This window comes from Lissotriton helveticus, chromosome 1_1 (assembly GCF_964261635.1).
Source record: "Lissotriton helveticus chromosome 1_1, aLisHel1.1, whole genome shotgun sequence".
Classification (NCBI taxonomy): Eukaryota; Metazoa; Chordata; class Amphibia; order Caudata; family Salamandridae; genus Lissotriton; species Lissotriton helveticus.
In genome coordinates, this window is record NC_136057.1 from 836,460,119 (window position 1) to 836,480,908 (window position 20,790).

The 20,790-nt window shown below is 46.8% G+C and overlaps 1 protein-coding gene across 1 annotated transcript in view; it reads right to left on the reverse strand.

Moving 5' to 3' along the window:
• The window catches only part of LOC144762956 (tyrosine 3-monooxygenase-like), a 410,220-nt gene that overhangs the window by 345,976 nt on the left and 43,454 nt on the right, over positions 1-20,790 (reverse strand). The window contains exon 2 of the mRNA XM_078648265.1: positions 19,061-19,235. Coding sequence (XP_078504391.1) covers positions 19,061-19,235 — 175 coding nt within the window. The remainder of the gene's footprint in view (positions 1-19,060; positions 19,236-20,790) is intronic.

Sequence of the window (20,790 nt, forward strand, 5' to 3'; positions counted from 1 at the left end):
AAATACGAAGTAACCACCGTATACTGTTAACAGAAACTTTAGCGCAAAAACACACTAGAAAAGGAAGGAAAAAGAAATCGAGCAAAATCAGTAGGCCACTGATGAGTTTTTTTTTTACTTCGCTAGAAATAAGAAACGTTAGAAATATCCCGCAATAAGAAACATGAAAGTGGTGAGAGAAGCCAAGCTTGACATCACGGCAGCCACGAGGTAGCTAGGCTCTGCCGCCCCTCACTGCTCCAAACATGTCTGTCCCACCGCCCGCCACGCCCAATAACGGTAACATAAGATAGATACAAGTCAGCAGATACCTACCCCCATTCCGGAAGCTCCCGAAGTGCAACAGGTCCACGGTTACGCCCATCCGGAAGACGAGGCCTCGACACGTGCAGGGCGGGGCCCGGCTGGCCGCCATCGGCCTGAGAGGTCGTGGGGTGGATGGCCCGGAATGTACTGGTCTTCCCATCCCCTTCTTCTGGCGCCTTGCAGGCCACGGGGGGGATGTCTTGCTTATGCCCCCGACCCCCCCCCTCTCTCATCGCCTGGTCCGGCCTCACGAATGTCAGCGCCAGGAGACGGCGTGGGGTGCACTGGGAGGGAGAGGCGGCGCGGACGAGCCTCTCCCACCTCCCCAGGTGGAGGCCCCTCAGCTGCACCCCCAACGCTCCACTCACCCGACAAGGGTTCGTCCACTCTTGCGGTGCAACGCCACGCCCGACAGGCTGGAGTCCGTCTACTCTTGCGATCCAGCGACTGCCGGTTGCCGTGGAACTCATAAAATAACGGTCGACTCTTGGGAGATTGTGCCTGGCGTGCAAAGATGGCCAGGTCGCTTGCCAGCTAGAAAATGAGTCCCCCGTCCAGAAGCGTTCTCCTCAGCTTTGAAGATTCTATGAGAGCTGCAGGGGCCCCCGACCCCGCGGAACGACCAAGAAGTAGCCACGAGACGTCGGCGCTCTCATGCTGGAGCCAGCCTCAGTTTGAATGACCAAAATCCTGCAGACTACCAATTTGATCAGTTCCGGTGGAACGCCAGTATGACCCGGTAGGAAAGATTGTTGCCTCCCTCCCCCCTTTGACTGATGGTTCATGTCAACGGCCCCTTCTGTTGCCTTTTAACGAAACTTTTGGACTGCCGAAAGAGGCTCTGGTCCAACCACGAGTTGGTGGAGACATTTTGACTATACTTGGACCTGCCTGACCTCACCCAAAATGGCGCCTGTACAAATGAAACTCGCAACTCCCAGTTGTGTTCCGGTTGCTCAGCCTTGATATCATGAGATATGTATGCAGTTTTTGAAGCGCATGGCGGGAGGGGATGGGTACTGATTGAACATTCGGACAATGAATTGATATTAAGTTCTGACGCGTCATTGATTATCGTATTATTGAAAGTTCGAATTTTCGACACTTATGGTACTTGCCCACAATGAATTTTCGATACGATTTTATTGCACTTGTCGCACCTTCATGAAATCAACGACCACCGACTCCGTTACGTTTTCCTCGAATAAATATCCCCTCATGTACAGTTCCAGTCTGCTCCGTGGCTGGCCCACGTGGTTGTAGGCCCGCATTTGTGCGCCAACATTTTTAAATAAAGGTTTTTCTGAAAAGCAAACATAGTTGTAGCGCTTCGATTGGTAAGTTTCGAATAAATGGCCACTGTTTCCGATATAAGTAAAATACAGGTGAAATGAAGTAACTCGATTACTTAAAGGTTAAAAAGCAAAGTACACAGAAATATTGCAAATGTAAATGGTCCAGGTTTGTTGTGTGTGTGTTTTTTATGTATATATTATATATATATATTTTTATTTTTGTGCAACGTAAAGCAATCGATAAAGGTCCCGGTATTTAGCCTTTACTTTATGTGCCACATGTATCAGGGAAGTCGTTTCAGATGCCCCTAAGCCACTCCGAAGGAATGCCACCTAGCCCCTCTAGTTTCCGTGCCTGATGAACAAAAACGACCCTGTACCACTGTAGACCATCCCTCCTCCTCGAAGGAGAGCACGAGTTCACCCCCCCTTTACACTGACTGTCCTTTGTTTTGACCCTTCCCTACACACGATCTGTAATACCACACTTGGGCGATCTATGCAATACACAGTCCATCAATGATTATCTCTCCCGCACTGCCGGTCCCTCTGGGCTTAAACGCCGAGATGAAAGGGACTGCATCCCGCGGAGATAGGTCGAGTATGTGGTAAGTAAAAGCATTTTCGGGTTTATGCGCTGATGTGTTTTAAAACGCTGCCCCCACCCCTTCTTTTTTCCCTTCTTTTCTGCAGGTCACATCGGAACGTCGACTAGAGTATGGAGAAGATCTAAGCAACACGCCATGGTTCCGCACGGAAAAATTGTATATTGTCTATGGGGACTGCCCCTGAGAACGTGACGAATTTGTGTGATATGAATACACGCGTGTATGCCCTGATGTGTATAGCTCGACTGAATACACGTTGCACACGTTTGGGTTGATAAGAGAAATGTTTTATGTATGACTTAAGTGATGATCGAACGGCCCATGGAATGGGGAAAAGGGGTCTGAACATGGTGCCCATACACGACGAACAAACAAAGATATAGCACTCCCTTACTTAGAAACGACTGTCTCTCTCTCTCTGAACCCAGCGACTGGGAGGGTGGCCTGAAGCAGAAACTTGGAGGGTTATTGCAGTATGACAAAATATGACTCCAACCGGCACCCCAAATAATGCAACCAAGAATGACGTGCACCCATGAATAAATTCATACGGTAACTAAATAGGGAAAGGTTTAGGAATATTCCGGGGTGAGGTTTTACCCAAGTACCCTCCTCCTGGAAGACTAGGAATATTGTCAATGTTTAAGATGTACCACCTCCTTCTTGCACCCTCATAGACATGAAACTCAAAGCTGCCCCATTGCTCTCCCGACTGACACCCTCCGTTGCCTCAGCCTGGATACCCATTCGCTAAAAATGATTCGAAGATCCCACCGTGAGTATTAGCCCGACCAGGTTAGTTCCCGAACAATTGACAAGGGTGTAAGTATTTGCAACCGAGGCCACCAGCAAAGGCAGCCAGATGAATTAAGTAGGATACTAAGGATGCGCAGCATGCAGGAAGAAATCTTTTTGGCCAAGTACTATTCTATGTTTTGTCTTGGATTCTTGTATATAATGCATGTACTATTCCCCCCCGCCTGAATTCATGTGTACGTAATGTATGGATCTACGTCGTCCCTCAGCCTGTGTTTCTATATAACTTGACCCCTGCTGTTCTGTGTTGTGTGCGCATTAAATGGCCTATTATTGTACACGTTTCTCTCTCTCTTTCTCTCTCTCTCCATGTCGTACGTGTACCAAATAGTTCGTTTAAAATGCGGACAACTCTCTCTCTCTCTGAGGGTCCCCCTGTTCCCTCTTCCTTTGTGTGGTAACGTTGTGCCCCGCCGGCACAAGCCTAATTGGTTTTTGAACACAAAGGTGTTCGGCAAAATTGACAGAAACTAAAACAATTGTAATTTGCCATATTACTACCTCTCCTTTCTGTAAAATGATGGAACTTGAATTGGCTAAGAAGGAAAGGACAGGTAAGACGACTGATGTCCCCTAATCTGGCCTTTTATATAGGGGGACTATATGTCAGTGGCCTTCTGTAGTCAGTTCGTTAGAAACACAATCCCCAATGCCCAGATTGCCCCACCTCTCTGCACCCAAGTACGGATGTCCAAAGCGTCCTCGTTTCGCCCGATTGACCCCAGCTCCATATCCCGAAGTATAACTGATGACCCTGATTAACCGTTGCTCCCCGAGAAAAGAATGTTTAGCCTCTGTCCCTCTCTCATGATGATAGAAGACTGCCAGGGCTTGGGTTAGAAAGACGAGTCTCTACCGAAGGATCCGATTGCGAGTTTGATGGAATACGCAGTTGATAGGAGTCTGACTTCTCTCCATATACGTCATGAATGAACGCCAAATAGACTTAGTACAACCTCAGTAGAAATGCCCGCATACATACTCCATAGTGATAACTTCTGACCGTGAGCGATGAACGTATCCCCAACTACTTAAGATTGGGGGCGGAATTGAAATGTATAAATGTCTTCTCCTGCCAGTTCTCTAAAGCTTGTTTTGTACCCATTCAAAGATAGACAATCACCGGAGGAGAGGGGCCGGACGTGACGCACAGCCTAGCCGCAGATCATGAAGCACATGTGACCTCGACCAAAGGTGGAGCCGCAGAGCAACGAGACGCGGGACGAGGCACCACTCTCAAACACGGAAAATGAAAGGATGGAGGGCTGCCTTGAAGCCCTCTGCTTGCTGACCCACGCGTGCCAGAAGTCCCCGCCCCTTTGAGCCCGATTGATGGGCCTGCCTGCTCGTTATCCTTTGCTCCCTTGGTTTGTCTCAAAGATCTGATCCCACTCCGCCCTCTCTTCCCTGGACTATCTGACAACCCCCCCCTTTTTTTCACATGGATTTTGACTCAGAGAAGAAGAACAGCATTTAGGTAGAATAGGGTTTGCCACGGAAGGAGAAAGAAATGCAGGTGCCCAGCATGAGGCACCCTTAAAAAGATTAGTTAGGAAACAGGACTGTGGTCTAACAGCAGAGGACAGATCGCACCCTGCGACGTGTAAGGATGGATCCGAGCTGGACCTATAGCTCCACCGCCGGTGCTCAACAGCGCCAACGGAAGAAAACGAACTACTAGAGCCTACCAGTGATGGTTCGCTGCTAAAAAGACACTGTGGCGAAGACCCCCCTCCCCTTTCTGAACTTTCTACCCCCCCCTGACTACTTGCTTGTATTGAACTGAATTCCTCCCTCAACCACTTTGTATTGCTTTCAAAATGTTTCATCGGTCACTTTTGACTGTACATTGATACCGCCGGAGAGAGAGTCAGAACATGGTTCCATAATGTGTCGGAACATTTCCTTGATTGACTCCGACTGAGTAGTATACCGATCTCTAGACTCGTATATGTAACACGACAAATGTAAATTCATCTGTATTGCACCTCGTCTATCGCATCGACTGCACATAGTTATATGCAATCCGCCAGTATTGACAAACGCTATTTCATTGACCACACATGGCTATATGTACACCCCGTCAGTTATGATAAACACGGAAATGAACTAACTTATGTTAAAAAGCGGCAACTGTGGAAAATGACAATGTATATGTACATAAGCGGCGTTCATTTGTGTTCACCATACCCCTCGCTGTAAGCAGAACGAATACCGCAAAGCATTGACCGCATCATCCCGCCAGCATAGGCTCATGCACGCACGTACACGACAGCCATTTTAGGCACCAAGGCCTCTCTGCCCGTTTGTTAAATCCCCAGCACCCCCCCCATTGAACACCCCCGCTCTCTCATGCATAGGCCATAAAACCCTCTCCCTCTGCGCGACCCCGCTCTAAAAGTGACACCCCTGCCTGACCGACACCCCCCTGCATTCCTCCCAGGAACACCCTTCCCCTCTTCTGATGACCCCCCCCCCGGCTACACCTGGCCTCTCAACTCGGTCCCAAGTCATAAAACAAAGCCTCATGGATGTACCCCCCCTGGCCCCGCATAGCAAAACGTGATACACCAACCGAAGTACCCGATCTTATCGCCTGCCCAACCTTAGATCTGACCACCCCCTCTTGCCCTCGTGTCCTGTTGGAATGTCCGGCTGCAAGATTACAATCACATGTTACATTTGGGAGGGGAAACGACATCCGAGCGACAGGCATGGGAATAGGCCTGAAGCTGGGATTCCAAACGTGCCTTTTCGTACTTCAAAGTTTCTTTATTGCAATAAGGAATGTTTGTGCATCATAAACCTGTGTATAAAAGACGGAGCCTCAGAGAAACTTGTTAGAGCACCTCTTGAAGACATTGTGCGCGTGTCCGAAATGACAGGCTCTCCTCATGAGAAATAAAAATCTGTTCTTGCACTCCCGCTTCCAGCGCCCGTCTCTTCATTTGGTAACTGATCAAAATGGGAACTAAGAGGCGTCTTGTGCCAGCAGCCTGGGCATCGGTTGTAAATTGGGCTGTTTTTCCACAGACTGTGATGTCTGTATCCTATAAACTGCATGAAAGAATGTTGCCAGTGCTGTCCTGAAAAGGGCTTGAAGGAGTTCTAATGTCTGCAATGAAACCAGATAGATCTTATTCTGATTCATTATAATTCCATGATTAGTAGAATTTTGCAGGCTCTCCTTGTTGCCACTCAAGTTTGAGACATCAACAGAGCATGGATCAATTCTACATGCAATCCCTCTTTATCTATACATCCCACCAAATGAGCCTTTACCTTGGAGCAGTCTTTAATACCACTGGAGAACTGAGGAAAAGAAAAAGGTGATGGGTGGAATGGGGGAATTAACCTCCGGGTTTTGGTAAATACTCAGGCCATGTTCTAGTCCCTCGCTGTTTTGCATACCATGCCACCTCACACAGGAATCAGCCCAGTGCTTTAAGTGGGAAGAAAATGGTGGGTTGTTTTCTCTAAGGGGCTTGGTCAAAGAAGAGTAACTTGGAACACTTTCAAATAGGTGTGGCTTAAAGTCATGGCGTAATATATGCAAACTAAATTACTGTACTTCACACAGCCTGCCACCTGAGCAATATTTGGGAGCTTCTCTATATGTTTCTGATATTCCATGGAGACATATACACATGAACCAACACATCTACCTAAAACAAGCCAGAACTATTGACTTCACTGATTAAAAATTGTATCAAAAAATAAAAGCAATGATTTTGTTCTGAATAATTAGAATTGAAAATGTTTCAATTCTGAAAATATGAGACTGTGAATTAAACATTTCTGCAGTCTTTGGAAGAGATGTTGCCCTTCAAAGTGACTCAATCACTCCCTTTTCCCCTTTCACACATTTTCATCTGCAGTCTCTTACTGGTGGTGAGTGGGCGGTGGCAGAGCCCGTAAACTGCTGGCACACTGCATGCTACCTGATGTGTTTATTATTTTAATCTGAATTGCATTTTTAACAAAAGGTAAACGTACTTGGGGGCATTTTGCTCGCCGCTCCTTCCGCCTATTTTTTTTAAGTTGGGGGTTCCATTGTGTACTCCTGTGGCCTGTGCTCAATCTTCCCTCCTTCCTGCTCCAGTCCGACGCGGCGATTAGCGCCGTTGCGCGGAGGGCGAGATAGGGGGGGCCAAGTCACTTCCGGTGGGCCGGTTAGCGGTGTAGTGGCTAAAGGAGAACAGGGATAAAGATCGCATGCGAAAGCGGCCGCGCTGTGGTGAGTGGGCGGTGGCAGAGCCCGTAAACTGCTGGCACACTGCATGCTACCTGATGTGTTTATTATTTTAATCTGAATTGCATTTTTAACAAAAGGTAAACGTACTTGGGGGCTTTTTGCTCGCCGCTCCTTCCGCCTATTTTTTTTAAGTTGGGGGTTCCATTGTGTACTCCTGTGGCCTGTGCTCAATCTTCCCTCCTTCCCACCCCGGTCCGACGCGGTGATCAGCGCCGTCGCGCCGAGGGCGAGGAAGGGAGAGCTAAGGCATTTTCGGTCGGCCGGTTAGCGGTATAGTGGCTAAAGGAGAACAGGGATAAAGGTTGCATGCGAAAGCGGCTGCGCTGTGGTGAGTGGGCGGTGGCAGAGCCCGTAAACTGCTGGCACGCTGCATGCTACCTGATGTGTTTATTATTTTAATCTGAATTGCATTTTTAACAAAAGGTAAACGTACTTGGGGGCTTTTTGCTCGCCACTCCTTCCGCCTATTTTTTTGAAGTTGGGGGTTCTATTGCGTACTCCCGTGGCCTGTGCTCAATCTTCCCTCCTGCCCGCCCCGGTCCGACGCGGCGATTAGCGCGGTTGCGCGGAGGGAGAGGAAGGGAGAGCCAAGGCACTTCTGGTGGGACGGTTAGCGGTCTAGTGGCTAAAGGAGAACAGGGATAAAGGTCACATGCAAAAGCGACCGTGCAGTGGACGCGTGCAGCAGGCGCGTCAAAGGCAAGCCGTCTGCGCCCGTCCGTGGCCGTACGGGGACCGGGGCCAGAACCCCTGGTCACACAGGGGTAAGAATCCAGCTGAATTTGGCACAATTACGCGATATGCGCCCCATTATAGCTAGTGCGTGTAGACACAGCATGACGGCTTACCAGGATGGTGGTTGTAAGTGCTGCTCGTTTAACTATAATAAGGTAAGAAAGCTGCAGCCAGGGAGCTTAGGGCTGCACTGTGGTCTGCTGATTTGCAGATCTCTTTGCAAGCACAAACTGGACATCTTTGACCTACTCGCTGATGGGAAGTTCGATCTTGTGTTTCTCACGGAGACATGGCTAGACTCTGACTCTGAGCCAGAAATCTTAGAGGCATTACCTTCTGGGTATATGCTAACTTGGATTGATAGGATGACAGGCAGAGGAGGAGGATAGCCATCATTTTTAAACACCCGCTCCGATGCTCTTTTGAACCTTTCACTATAGCCGATAGTAAGGTGGGCTCATTCACGATTAGGTCAGTCCTAACCTTACGGTGAAGGGGCTCTTGGTTTATAGACCACCTGGCCCACAAACACGGTGTGGGCCCAGTTTGCTGGAGGGGATTACGCACCTAGCCCTACGAAATGACAAACTTTTACTGCTGGGTGATCTCAATTTCCATCTGGAGGACCCCCTGAATAGGGGGGCTGCTGACCTTTGCCAGGAACTTCAGACGCTTCAGCTAAGTCTGAAATCCTATGCGCCTACCCATCAGCATGGCCACCTATTGGATCCTGTGTTTGCCATCTGGGAGGGTGTAAAAGTTACCACCCCCCTTCCTGTCCCTTGGTCAGACCACTTTCTGGTCCCCTTTATGGTGAAGCTCTTAGAACCTAGAGTCCATGTTCAACCCACGTTGAACCGCCCTTGTTGCAAATGGGCGGGTTTCTCACGGAACGAGTTCAACAAAGCCCTGGCCCTATGTGGGTCTCTTGGGGGCACTGACATTGAAAATGCTTCCCTCAATCTAGAGAGGTGTATAACAGAAGCATTTGATAGTGTGGTCCCGCTGCTACCTAATAAAATCCCAGGCAGGGCACAGAAATCAGCACCTTGGTTTATCTCTGTTTTGCGTCTGGCTAAAACAGAGTGTAAGCACCTTGAGAGGCAATGGAGAAAGGGTTTTTCAAGTCAAGACAAATTGGAATATCTTGGAAAATGTAAAAGGTATCATGGGCTTATTAGACGGGCCAAGGCCGCGCACTATATGGACAGGATTGGAGCAGCAGGAAACTCCACCAAAGAACTATCTATGATCTATAAGGAGATCTCCTCCTTGGCAGCGTCAGTCGCTCCAATGGAGGGTTCGGTGGAATCATATAACCGTATTGCAGTCTTTTTCTCAGAGAAAGTGGAGAAAATCTATTCCTCCTTTCCTGGGACTGTAAAGACGGGTACAGAATTTGTGGAGCAGATTGGAGGAGCCGGGGAAAGTAGGAGGTTGGATAGTTTCACCATCCCTCCCCCCGAGCTGCTTTGTAGAATCTGCCTAAGCATTAAGTCTGGCTTGCCCAGAAATCCTGCCTCACCTAAATTGCTTGGCGAGAGTATTGCCATCCTTGAGCCGTACAGAAGATATCTCTTGGATGTATCCTTTAGAACATATATGGTGCCTGATAGTTGGAAGAATGCAATTGTTCTTCCACTACAGAAGAAACCGAATATCAGCCCTGATAAGCATGACAATATACGACCTATCTCGCTGTTGCCGTATCTGGCTAAAGTGGCAGAGAAGGTAGTAAATCAACAGCTTATGGCTCATGTGGAAGAAGCAGGTCTCCTGCATCCCTCTCAATTTGGTTTCCGGGCTCTACATTCTACTGAATCCGCTCTACTTATGGCCACGGAGGCCATAAGACAGGGAGCAGATGATGGGCAAATATTGGCTCTAGTTCTCCTGGACCTGAGCGCCGCTTTTGATACTGTGGCTCACTACACCTTGCTGCAGTGTCTGAATAAGGACGGTGTCTCAGGTTCGGCTTTAAAATGGCTGCAATCCTTTATGGTGGAGCGCAGTTTTCAGCTCAGACAGGGCGCCTACTATTCCAAGGCAATTAAATTGGAACAGGGTGTGCCACAGGGCTCGGCCCTGAGTCCCACCCTATTTAATCTTTACGTATACCCTTTGGCGCAAATAGTCGAGGGCTTTGGAATCAGGGTCGTGTCATACTCCGACGATACCCAGCTGGTGATCTCCCTATCGCAGGCACCGTATTCGGCAGCTTCCAATTTCAGGGCATGCATGCAGGAGCATGCCTCCTGGATGGCAAACAACTGCCTGAAACTTAATGGAGCTAAAACCGAGGTGCTTGTGGTAGGAGGTGGTCCATCAGTGTGGTCGTCGGCGTGGTGGCCTTCAAGCCTGGGCTCCATTCCTATACCGTGCACACAATGGAAGAACCTGGGTGTATGGTTGGATTCTAACCTTACATTTGAACCGCACACTAGACGTGTAGTGGGGACGTGTTTTGGAGTCCTTAAGGGCCTTCGGAAAATCATGGATCTCCTCCCTATTGAGGCCAGGAAGACGCTGGTGCATGCACTTGTCACTTCTTGTTTAGACTATGGCAATACACTTTATCTGGGCGCCACTGCTAAATGTTTAAACAGACTTCAGGTGCTGCAGAACGCAGCGGCACGGCTGCTCCTCATGCAACCCAGAAGGGCTGCCTCCAAAACAGCCTTGAGCACCCTACATTGGCTTCCTGTTAGGAAGAGAGTGATGTTCAAGGCTCTCTGCACATGCCATCGCATTATCCAGGGCACTGGCCCTGTGTACCTGCGGAGTTTCCTTACCTCCTATATGCCTGCACGGCCTCTAGATCTAGTGGGACTGGCCTGCTGTTAGTCCCTAAGGTTAAGAAGGCCAGGATGGGTGGTAGGTCCTTCCGGCTTTTGGCGGCCCAGAGTTGGAATAAACTCCCTCTTAACCTTCGGTTGGAGTTATCTGAGATGAAGTTTAGGAAGGATCTCAAAACTTACCTGTTCTCACATTAATAGTTATGCTCTGACGTCGGCCTAGGTTTTGTGGCTCTGCCTCTCCCACTTATACTAGCGCGGGGACAGGCCGATTTGGCGTACCCAGGTGCTTTATAAAATTCCTTATTATTATTATTATTTATTAGATACTTGGGTCCTTTTTCTATATACATCTTTTTGAAATCCTCCATTTGCATAACTCTTCCTTCATCTCTTCCCTCTTCAGCACTCTTTCTAATCTCTCCTTTTGCACATACTATCTTTCAACTCCTCCACTCCACCATACCTACCCCATGCATAAAACCCAACCACTCACCTGTAAGCACTGCAGTTTCAGTTCAGTTAATTTCATTTGGTACTGCGTATCCCCATTACACTCTTACTCACAACTTCAACTGCGTTCATCACTCTATGTGCCCTGCAGAGAAGTCAATGCTTGGATGCGCATGTAGTCTGTACACCTTTATGACCCACTGACAGGCACTGTGTGAAATTCACAGTGCCCTCCCTATCAACTTCAAGAACATTTGATCGTGCACTCTCGTAAACACCCATCCAGTACTGAACTCACTTGGACACCTAGAGGCTATTCTCTTCAAAGTGTGCACTACTCAACATTTGTGTGTCGCATGAAAAAAAACATATTAACACTTCTTTAAAAATGCAAATACTCATAGGGAATGGAATATGAAGTAAAACATGTTGTTGGACTTGGCCCTCTTGGCAGGGTCATCCCTGAACTTGTTGCCTTCCTCCAATATTCTCTCTGACCTGTTTTGTTGGTTTAATGACTCTGGGTACTTTACCACTGCTGACCAGTGCTGAAAGTGCATATGCTATAAATTGCTATATGTGATTGGTTTCCATGATTGACTTATTTGGTTTACTGTCAGACCCCAGTAAAGTGCACCAGAAGTGCCAAGGCTTGTAAATACAAATGCTGCTGGTGGGCTTGCAGCACTGGTTGTGCCACCCACAGAAGCGGCCTAGTAAAATGTATCTAAGGTCTGCCACTGCAAGACCTGCGTGCAGTCTGGTACTGTCATGCTGGCTAGGCAAGTGCACACCCTTGCCAGCCCCTAAACCTTCCCTTTACTTCATATTAGTCACCCCTATGGTAGGCCCAAGGGCAGGGTGCATTGTAAGCATAAGGTAGGACATGCCATGATGTGTGTGGCATGTCCTAATAGTGAATTACAGCCATTTTCGTTTTTCACTATTGTAAGGCTACCTGTTCTCATAGGCCAGAATGGGCTGCTGGAATTATTACACTCTATATTCCCAGCAGGCTCAGGGAACATGGTAGAAAGTCAAGTTTGGTATGGCTGAACTCAGAATAATAAAATACTTATTTTAGTAAAGTTTATTTTAATATCCTGTGTTTGCAAATGCTACTGTTAGAAAGTTAGCATTTGCTTGCCTAACCATTTCAGCCCACCTCTGCCAGGATGTGTATCTGCTGTCTGGGTTGTGTGAGTGACAGGGCTGGGGAAGACAGGTGGTGAATAGAGGGAGTACACCAGGAGGGGTGGAGGGAGTGCCCCTTGACTCTGAATAGGGCTGTGCTCTGCCACCACAATGCTGGCTCCGCCCCATGGGGAGCGACTGATGTCTCTGCCCTGCACCAGGCCCAGGAAGAGAGAAGACTGTCAACAGAGTGCTCCTGGCTGTACTTGTCATCACAATGCTGGCTCCACCTCCTGCGGAGCGTCTGAGGTCCCTGCCCTGCACACTGAAAGGAGAAACCAGAGCCTGCAAAACAAAGTGCTCAGAGACTGACTGGATTAGGCAAAAGCCCCCCCTGGCCTGCAAGAACAAAAGAAATGTCCTATAAAAGTAGGAGCCCTGCTCCTAAGAAATCATATCCTGTTTACGCCAAGAGGAAACTCTGCCTCTATTCCTGAGAGACTGGCCTGTGGTGGGTGCCTTGCTGCATGAAGGAGAGAAGACTGAGAAAGACTTTTAAATTCAACTTGTGCCTCTGCTGTGAACAATCTCCAAGGGCTTGCGTGTGAGCCTGCCCCCTGAACTGTGCCCCAGGAACATTGGGCGCTACCCCCCTCCCTGAAGGAGGAACTGCTAATGGTGTTGCCTGTCCTGCAGTGCCCCCGAATAGAAGCTGAGTGCGCTGTGTAACCGTGCCCTCTGAGGAAGCTATGCATCCCTGGTCCCGCCGAGCAAAGTGACCAGTAACTTGGCCCAAAAGATGCAGCCGCAAAGTAAAGACCAGCCCCGTCTGGCCTGCACACCGTATCTGCCGCCCAGAGCCGAGCCGTAGCTCACGCAGCAAGAGAGGACCTGTCTGGTCCGAGTACCGCGACGCTGTGGCCCCCGCGTCAGAGATCGCATCACAAGGAAGGACGACTGGCTGCTTCGCTTCCCTGCCGTGAGCCTGCCAAAGTGCGTCCGGCCACACTGAGACTCGCCGTCAGCCCCAACTCCCCTTCAGAACCCCAGGACTCTGCACTTGTGAGCCTGTGTCCCCCGAAGCACCGCCAACCGATAGAGAAGCGACCCCTTGGCCTCCCCGCCACCCCGCCCTCCAGGGAAAGCACCGCAACGTCGGACCGCAGCATAGAGCCGTCCGCCCCGAACCTGCAAGTGAGACCAAAGGTACTGTAAATCAAATCACGGTACGAGTCGCATTCTATCACTACGACTCGCACCGCCTGTGTGCCTTGAGGCCCCTGGTACGCCTCGACTTGTGCGCTGTGCGAGTCTCGCCTCGCACTGCCTGTTTGACCAGAGGCCCCTAGTACGCCTCGAGCTGTGCACACATCCTGCTGGTAATTGTAAACGTTCTTGTGCCCCTACGACTGAAGGTACGAGTCGCACAAGCTTAGTACGACTAGTACCCCTTGTCCTGATCAGCCGCGGTGTACGCGTCTCACGCGAGATGCGTGAGATTTGGTAGGGCCTTTGGCCGGTGATCGTACGAGGCGCACAGGAGCGCTAAGGAGGGCTGAGACCTCAAACGAACAGTACATTAACCTTAAAAACAGTATCTGAAGTACAGTGAATTTGTTTTGAACAGTATTCCACCCTTTTAAAGACTGGACATTTGAATATTAAGTACTGTGGCATACTGCAAGTAACTGGAACCCTTCCCAAAGTATAAAGACTGTATTTGAAGCCTGCTTGAACACTTCTATATAAAGAGTATATTGTTATAAATACAGTCTTGTGTCTCTGTGTGCTGGGTTGGTGATTATTGTGGGACATTGCAAATGCTTAACCGTATGTACTCCAGAGATTAGCCTTGACTGCTTGCGCCACACTACCTAGAGGGTGAGCAGGGGTTATTTCCTGAGAGTAAACCTTTTCCCTGACTTAGAGGAGAGGGTCCCTGCTTGTCGCAAGTACATACCTGCGCCAACCAGAGACCCCCAATTCTAATACATGTCAAATGATAACAGGGATTGCTGACATGGAATGCATAAAGGGCTTTTAGAGTTATTGCTGAAAAATTGAAAATTATTTTTGCCAATAAACTTAAGCTTCTAAATACGGAGAGGGACCTGTTTCCAAGTTGATTTTGGGTCTGTGACCCAGTAGGACCCAAATCACTGAATCAGCCATTTTCACATTAATGTTGGTCCTTGTTGAAGATTTTCCTTTCTGCAGGGTCACCCCAAATTGCTTTGGCCATTTTGCTGGAACCTATTTTTGTTGGCTATAAACCTCTCTACCCTTACTCCCCTACTAACCAGTGGTAAAGTGCTTGTGCTCCTCCTTTCTAAACATGGTAAGATTGGTATACAGCTAATTGGCACATTAGTTTACTTATAAGACCCTAGTATATTACTACCTGTAAACAGGGCCAATAAATTAACTGCTGTTATTGGGCTGCAGCACTAATTGTGTTACTCACTGCAGTAGGCCTTTTAATGCAGCTTGGGTGTACGGTTTTAAACTGCCATTTCATCCTGGCACAATAAACCTTTTACCAGCCCTAAACCTTCCTTTTTGTTACTTATAAGTCACCCCAAAAGCAATCCCTAAAAGCCCATAAGATAGGGTGATTGGTACTAAAACATAGGAAATGTGTATTTGTCATGTCCTGGCAGTGAGAAGCCTCCATCATCGTTTTTCATTATGGCAAGGCTGGCACTCCAATTGGTCAACACTATTTCACACTATTACATTTAACAAGTGCACAATTAGTTTGGAATTAGCTAGAAATATGATTCAAGGACTCATTTTAATCATAATTTTAAATCCAACTTAATGATCAAGTCAGATTTTATATTAATATTTTTAAAATCAACTGTAGGGAGGCTGTTTCTGGGGAGGGAAAAGTCAGGGTCAGAAAGATTGGGGATTTAAATGATTCTGGGGAGTCTTCCTCTTTGGACCATAAAGCCCTCACACACCCAAATGGGTGTCATGCTTCATCACTGCAATGCACCACAGGCCCCACTAGAGGGCTCTTTATCAGAGATCTTCATTGTTTGCCGTTTTGATGGGTGTAGGAATATGAACGTAGAGTAGTATGTGATATAGTGAGTTCAAACTACTTAAGGAGGGCGCTATACTCTTTGTTCTGGTTGCACTCTTGGTAGGGATAAAGTCCATGATGTGATGTGGGTGCTATCTATCAGGGAAATTATGACCTGTGATATTCCCACCGTGTTTGATACTGGAGTTTCTTTATATTTAGGTCGACATGTCTCATAGCTTTTTGGCCCAGCGGGATCTGTGGCATTTCTTCAGGACAAGATCTTAAAACCTATTACCCTACGCTCCAGCGGGATATGCTTCGTAAGTATAAAGAAAATTAGTTTGAATACACTATACCTATGTGTATATTGAGTCTGAATATTTAAATCCAACTTTTAGTCGTCATGTTCCTGCCTAAAACCAAAAGACTTTCATACTAGTGTTCAGCTGTCAGCTGACCGCAAATGGCTCTCCAGTGGTAATCTGTGAATGGCTCTCTGACAGTGGATAGAAAGCTCTGGGTGTGGGCAGGAGTGCTCCTGTCTTGTCAGGATGGCCTAGGGCTAGGGCACAGGGCGCAGGGTCAAGACTGATTTGTATATGGCTGGGTTCAAACTGGAATGGCATGGTGAGCAAAAAAACGATGGATTTAGGCCCAGATCTCTGTACTGGGGTGAATGTATGACATTGTTCTGCATTCTGTCCATCACCTGTTGTTTTTGCATTTGTCACCCCGAGTGGGACGGGTATGCTCAGACGTAAGTCCCGTGCTCTCCATGCCACTGGAATCAAGCTATCCAGGCTGAAGAGGGCTGAAAGCCCGAAACCGGTCCTTGGATGCTTGCTTCCAGTCCAGGGAGGACCTCGCTTGGCATTTCGGGCTGGACTGTTCCCATGGGGCACAGGGTTAAGACTGATTTGTATATGGCTGGGTTCAAACTGGAATGGCATGGTGAGCAAAAAAACGATGGATTTAGGCCCAGATCTCTGTACTGGGGTGAATGTATGACATTGTTCTGCATTCTGTCCATCACCTGTTGTTTTTGCATCAGCCTATTTTTGAGCTTCATTAAATGCCTACCATTTCACTGTCAGGTGAAGCTCACACCTTGGCCTGCCTCCCTTTTGTCTCTCTAGTCAGGCTGGCTCCAAACCGAGTGTGAGGGGAAGAACTGACAAAGAACTGGTTTAGGGGGTGGACAAAGTGTTGCCTTTACCCACCGGCTGGCAGAGGACATAAAGTGGACCCCTGATACATCTCCTCAGATCACTTTTGGCACTGTGGAAAAACAGAAGAGGACTGGAATTGCTGTCTGTGACCTGAGAAGTGCCTTGAAGACTGGACCTGCTCTCCTCTTATACTCAGGTAAAGAAGTAGGCCCTAAGGAACATAAGGCTGACCCCCTCTTTGGACTACAAGAACACAAACTTCATGAGCCCTTTTCCTACATTCCCAGCTGACTAGTTCCAACTAGACATGCCCTGGACCCTGCTGGAGTCTCGGTCGTGATCCCCTAGTGCTGACCCCAAGTTCCTGGAAACTTTGCAGGAGTCAAAGTGTGCTCCTCTTGATGTTTCCTGAAAACTGGCACTTAGAAATTTTTGTCAACTTTTTGCTCTGAGAACCAAAGAGGGAATGAGACCAAACTGGCAGGACAATCCAATGAAGGTGCATCACATCTGGGCCAAAGATTCAGTTTGCTCCTGCTATGCTCTTCTCCACAGCAGCATATCCAATTCAGCTGGACATCAAGAATAAGGTATGTGGCCCCATGGATCCCTCTTCAGCCACAGACTGCAACCTTGCCCCACTGGAACAATCTGAGCTCTAAAAAAGTGATTATGGCCGAAGGTTAAAATCGTCAACGGGAGAAGGCATGGGAAGTATCCGTCCAGAGAGGGACCATATCCGGGAATGGAATTAAAATTTCTCCTGCTCTGAGCTTTCCTGCCAAATGTCAGTGGCTTCACTGAAACCTCATCCAGCTGCTATGCAATAATGTGGAGCTCTCTGTGGCCACAGTCTGCTTCCTTGCCCTGCAGAGGATTTTGGACTTCCATTCCAGAGACTAAATCAGAAGGGAAAATTTGTTACCGGGATGAACCTGGTCCCTGTATCCGATCTGTGCTCCGTTGTGGTCAGCTTCAACCCTTACCCACGTCACGGTCAAGCACAACCAAATGATTGTACTTGCCATTTTATGCTTTTTGGCACTATTGAGAACTTAAATTTTACAAATCCATAAATTTGGTTCTACTTTTTGGACTTTTGTTATTTTGGCATTTTGTTGGGAATTTATTTATTAAAATGTACTCTATTTTTCAATATTGCTCAAGGTTTTTTCTTGCTCTGTATTTGACTTTATTACTGTTTGAGTATTGCATAAATACTTTGCATGTTTGCTGTTAGTTAAGCCTGCCTTCTTTGTGCCTTATCTATCAGGAGGTTGAGCTCATGTTAATTTACTTACTTTATTGGTTCATCCTGACAAGAATTGTGGTTGCAATTTGAGGTAGGTCCTCATCCTCTCAACTAATACAACAATTTCCCACAGTTCTTCTCCAGCAGTAGAGGGCCAGATCTAACTGTCAGGCCAGGTCCCTTCTGAATAGAAACACAATCAATTCCAGTCCAATTTGAACACAGTCAGGCCAGGTGAAGCTTGGTTCCTGTGGCAGGGTGAGGATGTGCCCCACATCTGGGCCGCTCAGTCACACGTTGGCCCTAATTATGATGCCAGTTGGATGAGTATCCGACCAGCATTGTGTCGGAATGGAAACCGACCGACAAGCAGTCGGTGGTTCCATCTGATGAATTTGGATATGATCGCCTATGAGGCGATCGTAAAGATCCATTTACCTAATGCGGCTCATAACCATGGACCCGAAAGGTCTGAAAATGCCTAAGCTATGTTGAAAAGATACACAAAAATATAGGACCACTGGCAGGTTCATGTCTGGACGATTTTAGCCCATAAGAGGGGGAAAACAATAATTTCTCTTACTTGCTTCTGAAACATGCCTCCTGTGTTGGAGAAGTGTGGCTCTGTCTCCACCAGCTCCTGCATGAAGAGAGGACTTGAAACAAATTCCATCTTCATGTCCCATCACAAATTCTCCCCATCTTCTGAAGAACTTTTTCTGTCTTGAAAACATTTCTCACATAGGGCGGTTTAAAAGAACAGGAAAGGCACTATGTAGGTTTCCTGAAATGTGTCCTTCATGGTAAATGGTTGAGATTAACATAGGAAAAGCACTATCAGAAAAAGCCTGGGACTTTTCACTTTGAGATCTCAGGGCCAAATTTAATATTTTTTCATGGGAAAATCAAAGGAAGGTTAACCGAATGAGACGAAGAAAATGATAGATAATTGTGCAACGCAAGTATTGTGGGAAACACACATTAAGGACAGCCATGGGAAGCTACGTTTTAATATTCCTCTTACACAACACAGAATTAGGGATGTTATGAGAATGTGTCTACCAACAAAACCTTTAAATTATTTCATATTCTATAATAAATTTGTGTTGCCATCTCTTATTAGTTAAACGGTAATACCAGGTTAGAGTTATTCAATTAAACCTTACCCAATGTATATTAATATATAGAGCCAGTTATTTAACTAGTACCTTTTTCATCTCTTCTTATTTGAACATCGTCTGTTACTTTCTTTAACGAGTTCAGAAGGATACTGACGTCAGAACGATGGAGTTCACATCTCAAAAATACCTCTAAACCGTTGACTTGGTTTTTTGATCTCTTTGAAGGTCTCGATTCAATGTTTAGGATCCGAACGCCATATGCCTGCAAGACACAACCCACATGTTCACAACTACGAACGTTGCCACTGTTACATTTAACAGTCATTTAACTATAACATTCATTATGAGGGTATATTTTTCAACAAAGCAGCACATGTTGGGCCCAGTTCACAAAGACAAACTTAGACATTTGGTGTTAACTTAAACCAAACGTCTAAGTTTATGACTTTTGGAATTCACAAATGGCATTTACCAGTGCTACTCGTTTAATTGTGTAAATATATTTATACGTTTCTTTGGTTATTAAAGGAGTTAAACCTGATCCCTCACTTGCAATGTTAGTTCCGACAATGTCTGTTATTGCCATTATTAGATTTAAATCCTAATTGTATTTCAACCTCTGGGGAGAGGCAACATTTTGTGTGTAGGCGGTTTATTATATTAACTGGATCAGTCTTTTATTGTAGCACCCAAACTCGACAACTTTATGGACATCTGTGGTCAAGAACCACGGAGTTCGAAGAGACCATTTCCCCGAGCGAAAAAGAATGGACACAAAGAAAATGGTCCGTTTACTCCGAAGGGGAGCACAATCTTGGAACGCTTTGGCAAGAATATGTTCTGGTTTGTTTCACTCTGAGAAAGGTGTTCTCGCACAAAATCACCCGTTTTTAAAAAACTGCCCATCTTTGGTTCAAGAATAATGAATCAGTTTTCCAGTAGATAAATAGATTGGCTGATCTATTTTAGGAAATCAAGCTTGTCGGTCCTGAGGAGAACACCGGTAATTGAATTTGGTGTTTGAAACGCATCAATCTGTTGTTTGTGACCCATTGAGTGTTTATAATTGTTGAATTGCTCTCGACTCGTGCATTATTTGTTAAATTCATGCACCTTTGGTCTTTTTGTTTCAAAAACATTTTTGTTTCAAAAACATTTTTGTGTAAAAAAAAGTGCTATTTTTTGTATAGGGTGGTTGTGTAATAGGAAGAATGGTTGTATGGCTGCTAGAGTGATTGGGGTTAGTTTAGAAAACTGCGAAAAAATCAGAACAGTAAGTTTGTTAAAGGTATGATTGGCAGTGTGAGAGAGATGTTGAATTGTGTAGTTTGGGATTTATTTGGTATGTTGAACTATTTGAATGATCTTGAATAATCCATTTAAATGATTTTGTGAATCAATACATTTTGATAGATTCAAAAACAGAGATGAAAAAGGTCTACTGGTCACTTTGTTTGGTTTCAATGTGATGTGTTAAATAAGGTCAAATAGGTTATCAGTATTGGAGTGTTATTGTTTATTGCTACTTAAAGAGCAGTGCAGGAGCAGTGTGGTATGCCCATTCAGGTGCGCAATGACTGTCTGGTCGGCCCTCTCAGGCTGCAAAAATCGGTCATGCACACTTACCTGTTCGTAATGCAGGCTGCATTACTGCCTGCATGGAGAACATGCCCACCCCTCCAGTTCCTGGCTGAATGCCTTGTCATGCAAAAACAATCATAACACTGCATTCCAGCATTGTGATTGGCTTAGGGAGGGAGCCTGGCTGTCTGCTTCCTGTTCCTGGCAGACTCATGAGAGCAGGAGCACAAAAGAAA